The sequence below is a fragment of the Cnephaeus nilssonii genome (assembly GCF_951640355.1).
Source record: "Cnephaeus nilssonii genome assembly, chromosome: 8".
NCBI classification, from domain to species: Eukaryota; Metazoa; Chordata; class Mammalia; order Chiroptera; family Vespertilionidae; genus Cnephaeus; species Cnephaeus nilssonii.
Window position 1 is genome coordinate 93,709,730 of NC_137079.1, and position 18,468 is coordinate 93,728,197.

An 18,468-nucleotide genomic window follows, 5' to 3' on the forward strand; every position below is an offset into this window, starting at 1 on the left:
TAATCATTTTTATTTTTTGTGCCTGTGTTTCTTCTCCCCCCACCCCCTTTTCTTTCTTCTTTTTACAACAGTCGCTTTAGCATTTCTTGCCTTGCTGACTTGGTAGTGATAAACTCCCTTAGCCTTTCGTAGTCTGTGAAGCTCCTGATTTCCCCTTCAATTTTGAATGATAGCCTTGCTGGATAGAGTATTCTTGGGTTCAGTCCCTTGCTTTGCATCACTTTATATACTTCCTTCCATTCCTTTCTGGCCTGATGTGTTTCTGTTGAGAAATCATTTAATAATCTAATAGGAGGTCACTTTTAGGTAACTTTCTGTCTCTCTCTTCCAGCTTTTAAGATTCTCTCTTTGTCGTTAACGTTTGCCATTGTAATTATCATGTGTCTTGGTGTGGGTCTTTTTGAGTTATCTTGTTTGTGACTCTCTGTGCTTGTGTGACTTTTTTCTTCTTCAAGTCAGGGAAGTTTTCTGACATTATTTCTTTGAATTGATTTTCTAGCCCTTGCTCTTCTCTTCTGGTGCTGGCACCCCTATAATATGTATGTTGCTTCATTTAATGTTGTACCAAAGCTCCCTCAGGCTCTCCTCCTGTCTTTTGATTTATTTTTCCAATTGAAGTTCAGATTGTGTGTGTTCTGCTTTTCTGTCTTCTAATTCACTAATTCTGTCCTCTGCTTCTCCTAGTCTACTGTTGAAAGCTTCCATAGTGTTTTTTATTGTAGCTATATCACTCTTTCTTTCCTCTTGGTTCTTGCATAGGTGTTGATTTTCTCATCCATCTAGTTTATGAATTGTATGATCCTTATTCTGAATTCTTTTTCTGATATATTTCATACCTCTGTTTCATTTAGTTCCTTTTCTGGCAATTCCTCCTTTTCTTTCCTTTGGGGGTTGTTCTGTCTCCCCATTTTTGCTTTCACTGAAGGATCTAGGTGTAGAGTCACACAGGGCCTGTGGCTTCCATGGTAGGCTTGGTGGTGAGTGGTGTGGTTGCACCTCAGGCGGTCGCGGTGGCTGTTCCTCACACAGCTTTTCATGCTGTTGCAGGCTGCAACTACTCCTTGGGCAGTCACGGCAGCAGGTGCTGGCGTGGGCACAGTGTCTGGGGATAAACCTTCAGGCCTATGGGAGGGGAATGCATTTGTGAACTCACAGGAGCCTGCGGCTGTGGAGGCTTGAGTCCCGGTGTCCGTGGTTCTGCAGCCAAGGCAACAGGTCCCTGGCCGGAGTGACTGTAGGATCCCGGTGGTGTCTGAGAGCACCCTGGGTGAAGATGAGGCTGTGCTCCTAGTCAAAGCAGCTCTCCTCTTCAAGATGGCATGGCCTCTGCAGCAGAGCTGGCCTCCCCAGGAGTGATTACAGTGATAGCAGAGGCTGCCCGACTAGGTGAGCCCGGTCCACTAGCCCCTGAATGTTCTGAGGGATCTAACTATCACACACACACACACACACACACACACACACACACACACACCACATCCACACACTCCCCTTTCTCTCCCTCACTCACTCACACTCTCTTCTTCACTGCCATCCTCCTGGCCACTGTCTTCCAATATCTGTTATTTCTTCTTGATGTATTTTCCCCTTTATCATTACAAAATGTCCATTTGTTGTCTCATATTACCTTTTTATCTTTAAATGTATTTTGTCAGATATAAGTATGGCTACACCTGCTTTTCCCTGGAAGCCATTTTATTGGAGTATCATTTTCCATCCTTTCACTTTGTTCTATGTTTGTCTTTGTAGCTGAGATGTGTCTCATGAAGGCAGCATATATAGCTGGGTTTTGTTTTTTATTCAGCCCACTACTCTGTGCCTTTTAACTGGTAAGTTAAGTCCTTAGAGGGTGATTACTGATATATGAGGATTTTAATTTTGTTTTCTGGTATTGCTGTATCACCATTGTTTCTTTTCCCTTGTGTTTCTTTTTGTTTGTTTTAGTTTGATGGTCTTTTATGATGTTTTCCTCCATTTCATTTTTTGTTGTTAGGTGTTTCAGTTCTAGATTTTTTTGTGGTCATTATTAAGTTTATGCAAAATAAATGTTCATATATACAATAGTGCTCTTTCTTCTGAGTCCATCTTATCGCTATTCACCAGTGTAAGTTCTTTCAAACTTCACTCTAAGTGATAACACATTTGTTTCATGTATTTTTTTTTGTTTATTTAGGTATTATTAAACCTAGAAAACGAGATGAGTCAGAGGCAAAAGTTGTTCGTGGTGAAGGTTTTAAGACTGTTGCAGCCACAAAATATGAAACAATAGCAGCAATGACCAACCTGGCTATAGTAAACTGTCAAATATATGGAAGAAATGCACTTAATCTTAAGGTATGCTAGATTTTTTTTAATGGCATGTTTTGTTGTATTATCAATTATTTTTGCTTTAGGTTTCCTTACTTAAGTTAGTATTAATGGAATCTTTCTTATTGCAATAGAGACTTCCCCAGGAACACATTAAAATTGCATCTCTAAACATATCTGTCCTAGTTTGCCTTCATTCCAGTTTTTAAAAATGCTTATGTCCAAAGCAATTATAATGCTTTTTTTTATTGCTTAACATGATTTAAATAGTGGGATTGAGAATTATCATTAATTTATCAACAATTTTTGGCCTTTGTGCCAACTCTAACACTAGGCTAGCTTTTCACTGAATATAAGCCCAGTATAATGAACTAGAGGCCTGGTGCATGAATATTCGTGCACTCTGAGGGGTGGAGGGGTCCCTCAGCCCAGCCTGCACCTTCTCACAGTCCAGGAGCCCTCAGTCAATGGGGAGCAGGCCTAAGCCACAGTCTGACCTCCCTCTGCAGGAGGCAACTGGCGGGCCAAGCAGGGGATGGTGAGCGGCCAGTCCCACCCTCCACAATTGCCCCTCTGCCACTGCTGCTCACCGCTGCCCACCAATCGCCATCCCCTCCCTCTGTCCACTGGCATGTGCCCTGGCTGGCTTGGCACCACCTGCTCACCTGCCTCGCCCCGCACTGACCAGTCGTTCTGTTGTTCAGTCAATTTGCATATCCCACTTTTATTACATAGGTTAACTGTAATAATATTTACCATTTATTAAGCACCCCCTATGTGCAAAGCAAATGTTAGTTTTCAAATGTATAATTCAGCAAAAAACAACCACCTTGTAATTTAGCAAAGTAGGTATTATAATCTTCATTTTACAGATGAGAGCACTGAAGTTCAATGAAAGTAACTTGCAGATCGCAAAGCAAGCAAGTGGCAGAGCTTGCATTTGAACCTAAAACTCTTTGACTTCAAAATCTATTTTTATATTAAAGTATATTTTGAAATACGTTCATTAAAATTGAAAAAGTAGGAAAAGTTACAGGAAGAGTTTCTTTGGGAAATTAGGACATTAAAAAATGTTTATGTGCCTGGCTGGTGTGGCTCACCTGACTTCTTTTGCTGTCATCCCCTCACCCATGTGTACTCTCTCCTTTCCTTGGGATCTGAGATGCTCTTCTATGTTGACACCCTCCTCATTATTTGGGTTCTGTCATCCTGTACTGAAATTTTATGATGTGTAGAATTCCTCCCTGCCCTATTCAGGTTATGATGGATTATGTTGGAGTAATCCTTTCCTGCCCACATAGATGTCTTTTGTTTTGGCTAATTTTAATATTTTCTTTTTGTCATTGAATTTAAGCAGTCTTACTATGATGTGCCTAGGTGTAATTTGTTAAAATACTTATCTTCCTATAGTTCATACCACTTTTTAAATGTATGGCTTTATATTGCTTGTTATTTCTGGCAAAATTTTCTTCAAATACTGCCCCTGGCTCACTCTTTATGTCCTCTTCTTATTGGAATTCATACACATGTATCTGAGGCCTTTTCATCCTGTCCTTACTCTGTTTCCTGTATTTTCCTTTTACTCTCTGTGCTTTATTCTGAGTTTTTTTATTACTTAAATTATAGTTCAATTTTATTCTCTTTTCAGCCTAGTCCTTGATTTTTGTTATTTTATCATCTAAATATTTTGTCATTTAAATTTTTATTTTATTATCGAATTTCTTGAGCCTATTAATCAGTTATTTTATTTTTTAAAGATTTTTAAAGTTGATTTTTAGAAAGAGAGGAAGGGAGAGGGAGAGAGGGAGAGAGGGAGTGAGGGGGAGAGAGAGAGAGAGAGAGAGAGAGAGAAACATCCATGGGAGAGCAAAACCTCAATGGGCAGCACCCTGCATGTCCCCCACAGGGAATCGAGCCCACAACCCAGGCATGTGCCCCAACAAGGAATCAAACCAGCAACCTTCACAGGAGATGCCCAACCAACTGAGCCACATTGGCCATGGCACAGTTATATTTTAATACATTGGATATATCCAATATGTGGATTCTCTGTGGGCCTGTTTCTATGATGTATCATTTATCTTGATTTTTGTCCAATTATTATCTTTTTGCATGTCTTTTTATTCTTGACTAGAGGCCCAGTGCACAAAATTCATGCACTTGGGGGGGGGGAGGTGTCACTCAGCCCAGCCTGTGCCCTCTCGCAATCCAGGACCCCTCAGGTAGGGTCCCTAGGCCTGGCCAGTGATCAGAGTCTATCGGGGCTTTCCTTCCCCTGGCTGCCGGCAGCTGGCTCTGCCCCCACTGCTGCCACTGCTTGCACTGCACCCTCCCCCCACCACCACTGGTCACCTCCCTCAGCAGGTGACAGGCATGGGGTGAGATCGCTTGGCTGGCCTGGGCCTCTCTCTGTGGGGCACTGCCTGCCAGGTAGCCTGGGCTACCCTCTTTGGGGTGATCCATTGCAGAGCCCCCTCCCCTCCCCCCATCGATCACCCCACAGAGGGTGGTCTGGGCCTCACTCTGCAGGATGATCATGGGGTGATGGCAGGGCCCTCCAACCAATTGCATTGCACCCGCCTTGGCTGGCCTGACACCAGTGTGTGTCATAGGGTGGTCATCCAGAAGGTCATCCAGATGGTCGTTCTGCTGTTTGGTCATTTGGTCAATTTGTGTATTATGCTTTTATTATTATAGACTGCTTGGTAAATGTTGTTTAGAGGGAGTTCGAGGACCTAGATGATGTTCTCTTCTTCCAGAGAATTTTTATTATTGCTTCTGGCAGGCAGAGAAGCTAGGGAATATTCACTTTAATTCAGTCAGACAGTAAACTGGTTTTATCCTGGACTCTACTCTTTGTAGAGGTTTTCTGTTAACCTCTTCTCTCAGGGTTGTATCCTTTCAGCCATCTTATACCATCTGTGGCCCCTCTTCCTTGCTATGTCCTGAATTCCACGTTTTTGTCTCCCTAGTCCAATTAGACTGGCTATAGTTCTATTCAGCTTCTTGATAACAGTTTTGGTTTAGGCAAATGACTTTTTGAGAAAAATAATATTGAGTGTTGTGTTTATAACTCTGAGATTTTCTTCTCTCTGGAGTTTTGGCTTATAAGTTCTAGTTACCTCGGTAATTCTTTAAGTCTTTGTTGTGCTACATTTGTTTTTTGTTTTTGTTGTAGTAGAAGAATTGATTTGAAAAAAGGTCAGTAGTAGAAGTGAGAAATCATTTTATCTAGTTTTGAAGTGAATTCCTTTAATCAAAGTTGTCAAGCTTTTTCTGTAAAGGGCTAGATAGGAAAGTTGGAGGCTTTGAGGGCTACATGGTCTCTGTCACAACTACTCAACTGTGTTGTGTTGTAAAAAAGTGTTCATATACAATAGCTAAACTTGTGCAGATGCTGTCTTCCAATAAAAATTTGTCAAGAAAACAGATGGCCAACTGTATTTTGCTACTCCCCTTTTAAATGGAAGAAGAACACATCTTTTAAAAAGTTGGTTGTATCTAGTCAAGAAAAAATACTTCCACAGCCATTAATATTATTTTTAAAAATATTGGACTCCAGAGTAGGATCCTGAGCTCTGTACAGTGATAGAAAAGAATTAAAAGTCATAATTTCTGGAGCTTATTAAAAAACAGATTTTATATAAACAAAAATTTATACAAATCAAATGTACTGGTCAATATTATATAGACTAAGTGCATAAGTGCTTAAAAGTTACTTGAGCAATTAAAAAAAATTGAGAAAGCCTTATTATTTAGTTTTTTACATTCCTTCCATGACAACCACAGCATTGAAGTTCAAAAACAAATAAAGCTCTTTCAATCTCTCTATCTTTCACCCCTAGTCTTATTACCTTCCCTGTAACCCCTGATTTGGGGAAAAATGAATGGGATTTGAACCTCAAGATGCCCACTCAGTAGTCAGCATGACAGGATGAGGGTCCTGCCTCCTGGCTAAACTGTCACAAACCCCCACTCTATTAATAAATCACTGTGATATGCACTACTTCTTTCATATCCTTTATATTAAATTGCACACAAAAAGTGAATGGATCTATCATTTAAACCTATAATCTTGCCTATTACCAATAAAGCCAACTTTAATCTTCAGAGGATTTGAAGTTGAAGATTATAGAGTCTTTTTTTTTTGTCTTCTGTTCTCAGGACATAAACCCTGACTTCCACTGTAGCCTCTTTTCTAGCCTCCTCATTTTGAAACCACCATTTGAAGTCCCCCTAATGTACCAGGCTGCTTCTCACTCCATCTGTACCTCTTCTTTCTTCTGGGAAGTTTGCCCTTATAGAAAAAGTAAAATCTTGGTCATAAAAGTTAGTTCTATTATACTAGCTCTTCAATAAATATTTCCAACTCCTTAGTAAGCACTATATTTTACCATTTTTAAAGTGTACATTGAGAAAGTCTTCATGTTATTATTTAGTTCTTCACATCCCTTCCACGATAACCACAGCAAACAGATTTTATGATGGAACAGTAAAAGAGAGATCTAGGGTACCTGGCGTAGGCAGGCCTAATGTTATATCCACAGTCCTAGACATTCACTCATTCAGCCAATATTTACTAAGAACCCACTATGTACCAGAGTACACTATGTATCTCACTATGAATTAATGTACAAAACAAATAAAAATGCCTGTTTCATTGAGCTTATACTTTAGTGGGGTGAAATTATACAGTACATATAGTTATACATAGTCTGTTCTGTGGTGAGAAGAACTATGAAAAAATAAAGCAAGTAGGTGGTCAGGGAGAGGTTGCTATTTATGATGGGCTAGTCAGAAAAACCTCTTTGTTCAAATGACTTATGAGTATACAGCTGACTATAAGCAAGCTGCTGACTGAGGTGAGAAGATGATTCTTGGGAATAGATAGGGGGGCAAATTATCCATGCAGACGGAAATGTAAAAGCCCTAGTTATCTGCACACACTAAGCTGAATGGTTAGAAACTGTAACAAACACATTTCTGCTACATAATTTAGTGTACCATGAATTCTGCCAAGAAGAGAAAAATGTTTAATACCAGAAAGAAATAACACCTACTTTTATCAACTACCAACATGTAGACATTTACAAATACTAATATTTTACTAAAATGTCAGTCTTGTACTGTCAGTTCCAAGATTTTTTAGTCATGAACCTTTCATTCTTCCATAGTATTTGCCATAGCCTAATGATTGGCAACAATACCCCATTCACTGCAAGCTTAGGTGTTTGATCATCATTCGAGTTCCTTGGTGCATTCAGTTGGTCACTACTGATTCTATGATCCCTAAGAAACAAATTTAATGCTTCAACTTTCCTGAAGCATTAAATATACTGGGCACCAGTCATGTTTTAGTCAGTTCAGGTTGTTATGATAACATACCATAGATTGTGTGGCTTAAACAACATTTATTGATTACAGTTATCGTGGTGAGAAAGTTTAATATTGAGGCCAGCTGATTTTGTTCCTAGTGAGAGCCCTCTTGTTCACAGCTGTCTTCTTGCTGTTTTATCATATGGCATGGAGGAGGGAGAGGTGGGGGTAGGAAGGGAGAGGCAGAGGGTACTCTGGTCCCCTCCTATTCTTATAAGAGCTCCACCCTTCATCAGGGCTCCACCATTAAGACCTCCTCTAACCCTATTTCCCGAAATCCTCTCCTCTATGAAACATCACAGTGGGAATTAGTGTTTCAACATGTGAATTTGGGGGGACACAAACATTTAGTCCATAACAAGACATAAGTTTTCCTTTTAGAAATTTGTATATTTAAGCAATAAATTTTATATAGGTGTCAGATTAATACAAAGATAACAGAGAAATAGAAGTATTGGTGCCGATGTGGGCTCTCAGTTCTTGACTTTATGCAGGAAAGATTTCACAGTATGAGTCCAGGTGATTCTGAGAGTACATTTATTAAAGCTGGGGATAGTGAGGCAAAGGAAGGACTTAGGATAGAAGAGGCAAGATCATAGCCACGTAAGTGACCTAGGCGGAGCTGCCTTGGCTCTTTGGAAACAAGAGGAAGAGTTGAGCCTCGGTGCAGCTGCCGTGGTCCTTTTGAAAGAAAACACAGAAGCTGAAGAAATGAGCCAGCTGGGCTATGTGGATTCAGGAAACAAGTTACAGAGGCAAAAGAAGGGCTATGACAACAGGTTCAGGGTTAGTCCAGGATGAGCTGTCACCCTGGTTGTAATTCTCCTGGGAACCTTTAGAGCTTACAGGAGAAAGAAAAGCAGAGATGTAAGCCTGAGGAAAGAAGTGGGGAAAGGCCATGGGCATACTCCAGAGAGATGTGGGGGAGAGAGGGAGAGAGAGAGAGAGAGAGAGAGAGAGAGAGAGAGAGAGAGAGAGAGAGAGAGAGAACTGGATCCTTTGCCTTAAGAGGTTTTATCTGTTTTCCAAAGACAAGAATTTTAGGGGAGGTCTCAAGGGAGAATCTCAATAGAATATTCATCAGCTTTCCAGGTGTGTCTTTGAAAGGTCATGGTCTCTACTGTTTGGTCGGCACCATGGTAGGGATTCATTAGTCATTGATTAATGCTTAAGGGAGTGGTAGTGCAAGGGAGAAGGAGGCAGGTGAGTCAGGGTGCTGGATAAGGCCAGTTTGAATTAGCTCTCTGTCTCAGTTTCCCCATTCAACTTGCCAAGGAATTTTCCTGGCATCTTACTATTCTACCTCAGAACTAGAGACATGAAAATACACAGGTGGTGAAAAGGAAAATTAAATATAAAATATATTTATGGTTTCATGATTTACATTTAAGTCTTTTATTTATTTTGAGTTTATTCTTGTGTCTGGTGTGAGTTGGTGCTCTAATTTCTTTTTTTGCATGTACCTGTCCAAGTTTTCCAGCAGCATTTATTGAAGAGACTGTCTTTACTCCATTGTATACTCTTTTCTCCTTTGTCAAATATTAATTGAGCATAATGGCTTGGGTTGATTTCTGGGAGTCTCTGTTCTGTTCCATTGATTTATATGCCTATTCTTGTGCCAGTGCCAGGCTGTTTTGATTATAATGGTTTTGTAGTATAACTTGATAGATGGTATTGTGATTCCTTCAACTTCGTTCTTTCTCAGGATTGTTGCAGATATTTGTTGTTGTTTTTTTGTTGTTGTTGTTGGTTTTTTTTTTTTTTTTGTTCCATGTACATTTTTGGAGTATTTCTTCTAGATCTGTGAAATATTCTGTTGGTATTTTAATAGAGGTTGCATTGAATCTATATATAGCTTTATGTAATGTGGACATTTTAATGATGTTAATTCTGCCAATCCATGAACATGGTATACTCTTCCATTCGTTTCCATCTTCCTCTATCTCTTTTTTCAGTGTCCTGTAGTTTTCTGACTACAGGTCTTTTACTTCCTTGGTTAAGTTTATTCTTAAGTATCTTTTTTTTGTTGTTGTTGCAGTGGTAAATTTTTTTAAATTTCTCTTTCTGAGAATTCAATATTAATGTGTAAAAGTGCTATAGGTGGCAAAATCTGACATCTTTCATAGCCGATACATCTCCTGGGGCAAGAAAAACAAAGGAGAAAATAAACAAATAGGACAATATCAAAATATAAAAAGCTTATGCCAAGCAAAAGAAACCATCAACAAAATGAAAAGGGAGCCCATCCTATGGGAGAACATATTTGCCAATGATATATCTGATAAGGGGTTAATAGTCAAAGTACATGAGGAACTTATACAACTTAACAAAAGGAAGACAAACAATTCAATTACAAAATGGGCAAAGGACCTAACTAGACATTTCTACAAAGTAGCATACAGAAGACCAATAAACATAGGAAAAATGCTAAAAGTCACTAATCATCAGAAAGGTGCAAATTAAAACTACAATGATGTATCACCTGACCCCTGTCAGAATGGCTACCATCAACAAATCAACAAAATGACAAGTGATGGTGAGCATGTGTAGAGAATGTAGACTGGTGCACTGCTGGTGGGAATGCAGATTGGTGCAGCCACTATGGAAAACAGCATGGAGTTTCCTCAAAAATTTGATTATGGAACTGCCATTTGACCCAGTGATCCCACTCTGGGAATATATCCTAAGAATCCTGAATCACTAATCAGAAAGAATGTATGTACCCCTATGTTCATAGCAGCACAATTTACAATAGCTAAGATCTAGAAACAGCTCAAGTGCCCATCAGTAGACAAGTGGATAAAAAAAACTGGTACATTTATACCATGGAATACTATGCAACAGTTAAAAAAAAGCATCTCTTATCTTTGAAACAGCATGAAGGGACTTGGAGAATGTTGTGCAAAGCGTAATAAGCTAGTCAGAGAAAGACAAGTTGATACTTGGAGTCTAAAAAACAAAATAAACTGTTGGACAACATAGATCCAAAGACATAGAAGCATGGAAGAGACTTTCAAATCTCAGAGGGAAGGCAGGGGTGGGTGGGTGGTTTGGAAGTGATTAACCAAAGAACTTATATGCATATATGCATAACCCATTGCCATAGACAATAGTGTGGTGAAAGCCTGGAGTGGGGTTGGATATAGGCTAGAATGGGTTAATTGGGGGGGGGGGGGGGAGGGGGTAGGAGACACATGTAATACTTTAAACAATGAAGATAAATTTAAAAAAATAAAATATATTTCAATATGTAGTGAAAACTCAAAATGTTTGTTCATTATTAATTGATGTCCTGTCACACACATGTCCCTATACTTACTGAATACATAAATAGTTACTAGTATTTCTATCTGATTTCTAACTCTTACATATTTAAGAAATTACTAGAGGCCCAGTGCACGAAATTCGTGCACGGAGGTGTGAGTGTCTCTGAGCCCAGCCTGCACACTCTCCAATCTGGGACCTCTCGAGGGATATCCAACTGCCTGTTTAGGCCCAATCCAGGTAGGATCGGGCCTAAATGGGCAGTTGGACATCCCTCTCACAATCCAGGACTGCTGGCTCCCAACTGCATGCCTGCCTGCCTTCCTGATTGCCCCTAACCGCTTCTGCCCGCCAGCCTGATCACCCCCTAACCACTCCCCTGCCAGCCTGATTGATGCCTAACTGCTACCCTGCCAGCCTGTTTGCCCCTAACTGCCCTCCCCTGCAGACCTGGTCCCCCACAACTGCTCTCCCCTGCAAGCCTGGGTTCCCCCCAACTTCCCTTCGCTGCAGGCCCATCGCCCCCAACCTCCCTCCTTTGCCAGCCTGGTCACCCCTAACTGCCCTCCCCTGCAGGCTTGATCGCCCCCAACTGCCCTCCCTTGCAGGCCTGGTCCCTCCCAACTGCCCTCCCCTGCTGGTCATCTGTGGCAGCCATCTTGTGTCCACATGGGGACAGTCATCTTTGACCACATGGGGGCAGCCGTCTTGTGTGTTGGTCAATTTGCATACTATCCTTTTATTAGATAGGATTAGATAGTATAGAGGCCTGGTGCACAAGTGGGGGCCAGCTGGTTTGCCCTGAAGGGAGTCTCAGGTCAGGGTGGGGGTTCCCTTGGGGTGTGGGGCATCCTGGGCGAGGGGCCTGTGGTGGTTTGCAGGCTGCCACGCCCCCCAGCGACCCAAGCGGAGGCTCTGGTATCTGGGATTTATTTACCTTCTATAATTGAAACTTTATAGCCTTGAGTGGAGGCCTGGGCCCGCTAGGGCAGGCAGAAAGCTTGGCTTCCTCCATTGCTGGGGGAAATCCAAGCCTCCTACTCTCTCCATGGCTGCAGCCATCTTGGTTGGGTTAATTTGCATGCTCACTCCTGATTGGCTGGTGGACGTGGCTTGTGGATGTAGCAGAGGTATTGTCAATTTGCATATTACTCTTTTATTAGATCAGATTATCATAACAGATTAAAATGAATGAGTGGAAGGTAAGTATAGGCTTATTAGTGTACTGTGTAAACCACTGTAAGTCAGAATATGTGATTTTTAAAAATTTTGTATAAAATATTTTATGTATTGTTAATAATTAACCTCTTATTTCTGGTCACTTTCTTTTAGGGCTTTTTTATCCTGAATTGCCCGGACTTAACACCTTTGGCTTACCAATTGATATATCTTAACTTATCATTTAATGATATCTGTTCATTTCCCACAGAAGTAAGTCCATTTTTATTATTGTATAAACTTTAATAAATTTATTATGAATAATAATTATTATAATAAATAGACACATGATATCCTTGAATTACTATGAAGTAAATATATTTTGGATTGCATTCCAAAAGGCTTATTTTCAGAAGTACAAGAAGTACAGTACATCTTTCTTAGGAAGTCCCATGACATAATCCGTAAAGACTGTTATTATAGTAAGGCTCTTAAATATGTTCTCATAATTATACAATGTATATAAAATAATTTATTCTCACTCCAAATAAAACCTAAAATAAACCTATTCACATGTTAATCAGAAGTTTTAAAAACACAGTTTAGTGACCAGGTAATATGATACTATAACAAGTTTTAGCTATCATGGATCAAAATAGGATATTCTGCATAATAAAACATATGTAGAATAATCACATATGGGAATGAGCTAATGTATTGTTATTTTATTTTACTATTTTTTTTTTAGTTTTTGACATTTTTAAACTTTTATTATTGAGAATATTACAATATCCCTTTTTTTCTCCATTGCCCCCCTGCACCCAGTTCCTGCTCTGCCCCAGGCCTTCACCACCCTGTCTGTGTCCATAGGTAATGCATATATGCATATAAGTTCTGCTATTAATCTCTTCCTGCTACCCCTCCCCACTTCCCTCTGAGATTCATTGGTCTATTCCATGTTTCCATGCCTCTGGTTCTATTTTATTCATCAGTGTATTTTGCTCATTAGATTTTTTGTCCATTTATTTTGATTTTTAGATTTAACTGTTGATAGATATGCATTTATTGCCATTTTATTATTCATATTTTTTATCTTTTATTTTTCCTTCCTTCTTTCTCCTCCTCCTCCTCCTCTTCCTCCTCCTCCTCCTCCCCCTCTTCCTCCTCCTCCTCTCTTCCTCCTCCTCCTCCTCCTCCTCCTCCTCCTCCTCCTCCTCCTCTTCCTCCTCCTCCTTCTCCTCCCCCTCCTCCTCCTCCTCCTCCTCCTCCTCCTCCTCTTTCTTCTTCTTCTTCTTTAAGAACACCTTTCAACATTTCATGTAATACTGGCTTGGTTGTGATGAACTCCTTTAGCTTTTCCTTGTCTGGGAAGCTCTTTAACTGACTTTCAATTCTAAATGATAGCTTTGCTGGGTAGAGTAAACTTGGTTATAAGTCATTGCTTTTCACCACTGAATATTTCTTGCCACTCCCTTCTGGCTTGCAAAGTTGTATGGGCGTCAACAGTTGTATGGGCGCTCCCTTGTAGCTAACTAACTGCTTTTCTCTTGCTGCTTTTTAAAAAATATATATTTTATTGATTTTTTACATAGAGGAAGGGAGAGGGATAGAGTGTTAGCAGCATTGATGAGAGAGAAACATAGATCAGCTGCCTCCTGCACACTCCCTACTGGGTATGTGCCCGCAACCAAGGTATCCCTTGACCGGAATCGAACCTGGGACCCTTGAGTGGACAGGTTGATGCTCTATCAACTGAGCCAAACTGGTCAGGGATTCTCTTGCTGCTTTTAAGATTATCTCTTTGTTTTGAACTTTTGGCATTTTAATTATGATTTGTCTTGGTGTGGGCCTCTTTGGGTTCATGTTGTTTGGGATTCTGTGCTTCCTGGACTTGTATGTCTAGTTCTTTCACCAGGTAAGGGACGGTTACTGTCATTTTTTCAAATAGTTATTTGATATCTTGCTCCCTCTCTTCTCCTTCCAGTACCCCCATGATGCAAATGCTGGTACAATTGAAGTTGTCCCAGAGGCTCCTTACACCATCTTCATATTTTTTAATTCTTTTTTCTTTTTGCTGTTCTTATTGGGTGTTTTTTGCTTCCTCATATTCCAAATTCTTGATTTGATTCTCAATGTTCTCTACTCTACTATTGATCCCCTGTAAATTATTCCTTATTTCAATTAGTGTATCCTTGGTTTCTGACTTGTCTTTTTTATGTTGATGTTCTCGCTAAGTTCCCTAAAGTTCTCATTAGGTTCCTTGAGCATGTATATAACATTGTTTTGAACTCAGTATCTAGTAGTTTTCTTGCTTCCATTTCATTAGTTCTTTTTCTGGAGATATTTCCTGTTCTTTCATTTGTGATATGTTTCTTTGTATCTGCATTTTGGCTGTGTTTGTTTTTATGCATTATGTAGATCTGCTATGTCTCCTTGAGTTAGTAGTGTGGCCTTGTGTAGTAGGTGTCCTGTGGGGCCCAGTGGCTCAGCCTCCCCAGTCACCTGAGCCGTGCACTCTATGTGCACCCCTGTGAGAATTATGTACACTGTCTGATTATAGTTGAGCCTTGATGTATGTTGGTGTCACTGGGAAGAGTTGACCTCCAGGCTAATTGGATGAAAGGACCACTTTTGACTATAGTGGGAGAGCTGCTGTGCAGGAGCCAACCCTATGGAGCAGGACTTGCTTAATTTGGGCTTTGGTGCTCACTGAGTCTGCCACTTGCTTGTGTCACTTGTGGAGGTGGTAGGATTGTAATCTTGTGTGGTTGAAGCTGACTACCAGGTGTACTGGCTCTGGGACCTCCCAGGAGGTGCAAAGAGCCTCTGCCTGTGCCCTGTCGGAGGCCGCCCAGCATGAGCTACAAAGCAATCTGCAGATGGCTTCCACTTGTGTTGAGCTTGGAGATGCCAGGGAGAGGCAAAGCTATGAACTAGGGTGGGCTGCCACTAGTGTCAGGCCTGGAGCTCCTTATTGAGAAGTACAAGGGACACTAATGCCAGGTGCTGCTTGTTTGAGAGATTTTAGGAAATTAAAATGAGAGAAGAGAGGCCAGTTGTATGGAAAAGCCACTGGAAATGGTTTTGGATGAACTTGAAAGTAAGGAGGGGTGGGGTCTCAGGGAATCACTGTACAGGTCAAATAGCATGAGCCAGATTGATGGAGATTCAGCTATGGCACAGCTTGTCAGCTCTGTGGTAGGGAGGGTTCAGCAAAGGAACAATGGCCTCTGCCAGCACTTTTGTCTGGGAGAAAGCTGTACCTCTAGCTCTTGCCCTGATTCCGGACAATTTAGTTCCTCTGTGAGTGGCACAGGTTTCTTTCAATCTGCTGCCCCAGTGCTGAAGCTCAGAGGGAGTGAGTTGAAGTAAGTCCATGCATGGGCCCTTTAGGAGGAACTGCCTGGGACTCCAGCAGTCTCTGTGTCACTCAGCCACAATCCCTGCTGATTTTTACAGTCAGAAGTTGTGGAGACTTCTCTTACCAGCTCTGGGACCCTGGGTTGGGGGCCTGGTGTGGGGCAGAGACCCCTCACTCCTCAAGGAAACCTCCACAGTCAAAATATCCCTCCTGATTTTAAACCACCACATGTGAGTGTGGGACCAGCCAGTTCTGCGATTCTCCCGATGCATCTATGCTCCTCCTACAAGTCCTGATGCACTTCTTCTTTAATTCCCTACATGTAGTACTTCTATTCAGCTAGATTTCAGGTAGTTCTGAATGATGGTTGTTCTGTATTTTAGTTGTAAATTTTGATGGGGTTGTGGGAGGTAGCAAGTATCACATTTACCTATACTGCCATCTTCTCTAAAAGCCTCATTGTCATTTTAAATAAATGGGTCATTACAAGTAATTATGATAGATTATGGTCTCTGTGTCTTTATACAATTCTTTATTGGTCATTGGGTGATTGGTTATTCTGTGAACTGACTTTTAGAACATTGACTTTTAGTGAATTGATTTTTAGCAAATTGACTTCTTTCCTATTTAAAATACTATATAGTATTAAAAACATCCTATCTAATAAAAGAGTAATATGCAAATTGACTGTCACTCCAAGATACAAGATGGCTGCCCCCATGTGGACACAAGATGGCTGCCACAGATGGCCTGCAAGGGAGGGCAGTTGTGGGCAATCAGGCCAGCAGGGAGGGCAGTTAGGGGTGACCTGGCCAGCAGAGGAGGGCAGTTGGGGGAGAACAGGTCAGCAGGGGAGGACAGTTGGGGGGGACCAGGCCTGCTGGGGAGGGCAGTTGGGGGGGACCAGGCCTGCAGGGGAGGACAGTTGGGGGAAACCAGGTCAGCAAGGGAGGACAATTGGGGGAGTCCAGGCCTGTAGGGGAGGGCAGTTGGGGGGAACCAGGTCTGCAGGGGAGGGCAGTTGGTGGGGGACCAGGCTTGTAGGGGAGGACAGTTGGGAGGGACCCAGGCCTTCAGGGAAGGACAGTTGGGGGCGATCAGGCCAGCAGGGAGGGCAGTTAGGGGTGACTGGGCCAGTAGAGGAGGGCAGTTAGGGGAGACAAGTTCTGCAGGGGAGGGCAGTTGTGGGTGATTAGGCCAGCAGAGAGGGGAGTTAGGGGTGACAGGGCCAGAAGAGGAGGGCAGTTAGGGGTGACCAGGCCAGCAGGGGTGGGCAGTTAGGGGCAATGGGGCTGGCTGGGGAGAAGTTAGGTGTTGATTAGGCTGCCAGGGGAGTGGTTAGGTGGTAATCAGGCTGGCAGGCAGAAGTGGTTAGGGGCAATCAGGCAGAGGCAGGCGAGCTGTTGGGAGCCAGCAGTCCTGGATTGTGAGAGGGATGTCTGACTGCCCGTTTAGGCCCGATCCGGGATTGGGCCTAATTGGGTGGTCGGACATCCCTCAAGGGGTCCCAGATTGGAGAGGGTGCAGGCTGGGCTGAGGGACACCCCCCCCACCCCAAGCACAAATTTCGTGCACCGGGCCTCTAGTATTTTCCATAATTTCTCTCTAATATTGTATTTTTACTTTCGCTAGAAGTTATTATTTTTTTTTCTTTTCTAATGTGTAACAACTCTTTTATAAATTTGACTAGGAGAAATTGACAAGAATTTCCAAGGAATATAGGGGTCCTTTTTCTTCAGGTTAATTTTAACTTTTTTTCCCTAAATAGTTGTAGATGAGGCCATGTATCTGCCAAGCATACTCTATCCACTAAAAGAAGAATGAATAAATAAGTACTCTTCAAATGTAAAATTTAAAGTTCCCACTTTTTAAAGGGATAGAAATCAATAGAACTTGTCATTAACATACAGATCTGTGTTATATAGCAACTAGAGGCCCAGTGCACAAAATTTGTGCATGGAGGGGGTCCCTCAGCCCAGCCTGCACCCTCTTGCATTCCAGGACCCCTTGGGGGATGAATCCCCACAAAGATCAGGCCTAAGCTGGCAGTCAGGCATCCCTCTCACAGTCCAGGACCCCTCACTCCTTACCACTCACCTACAGTGGAGGCGGGAGAGGTTTCCACCACCACCGCTGCACTTGCCAGCTGTGAGCCTGGCTTCTGGCTGAGTGGAACTCCCCCTGTGGGAGTGCACTGACCACCAAGGGGCAGCCCCTGCATTGAGCGTCTGCCCCCTGGTGGTCAGTGCGCATCACAGTGACTGGTCGTTCCGCCGTTTGGTCAGTTTGCATATTAGAGTTTTATTATATAGGCTAGATAAAATTTTCCAACCAGAATGGTAATATCCAGGCTTGGAAGGGCTGTACTGGGGGTAGGCTAATGATAACTAGTTATCAGCATAATGTAAACGCAATCAATAGAAGACCAGAGGCTGGCATAAATGTGGTGATTGAAATTGTTACAAGTTTCATGGAAAATTCAAGATGGTAGACGTAAGCAAAAGACAGAGTCTATTAAAATAGTTTTAGACACACAAAAAAGGTAGAAGCAGAAATGGTAAATAAGAATGTTAATATAACAAACTGTATAGATATATACTCCATCTTCTTTTCAAATCTCAGATTATTTAAAAACACATAAGCAGTAATAATTATAATAATGTATTGTTGATCTTTGATGAGGAACAAGAAGGCTCACTGTGTGCTCAATATTTCTTGAATAATCTATTGCAAGGAGGATATTTTAGCCCTGTGGAATTATATTATATTGTATGTCAGCTAGATGGAGAAGAGAAAAGAATGGCAGAAGAAGGCATTATTAGTAAAGACTACAGCACATTTTTATAGCAGCCTTCTGGAAAAATGGATGATAGTGCTTTTTCTCTATTCAAGTTATAAGCAATACCTTGACAGTTTGGGTTTTACAACTATTCCTATTTAATAGTCCAGCATATCAAAGGCTCAGGATCAATCTCATAAATGAAAGGTCATTTGTATGCAAT

The 18,468-nt window shown here is 41.6% G+C and overlaps 1 protein-coding gene across 1 annotated transcript in view; it reads left to right on the plus strand.

Moving 5' to 3' along the window:
- LRRC63 (leucine rich repeat containing 63) overlaps positions 1–18,468 on the plus strand; it is a gene marked incomplete at both ends in the record, with an annotated part of 124,883 nt that overhangs the window by 39,327 nt on the left and 67,088 nt on the right. Inside the window, 2 exons of the mRNA XM_079778720.1 lie at positions 2,174–2,334; positions 12,280–12,378. Of these exons, the coding sequence (XP_079634846.1) occupies positions 2,174–2,334; positions 12,280–12,378 (260 nt within the window). The remainder of the gene's footprint in view (positions 1–2,173; positions 2,335–12,279; positions 12,379–18,468) is intronic.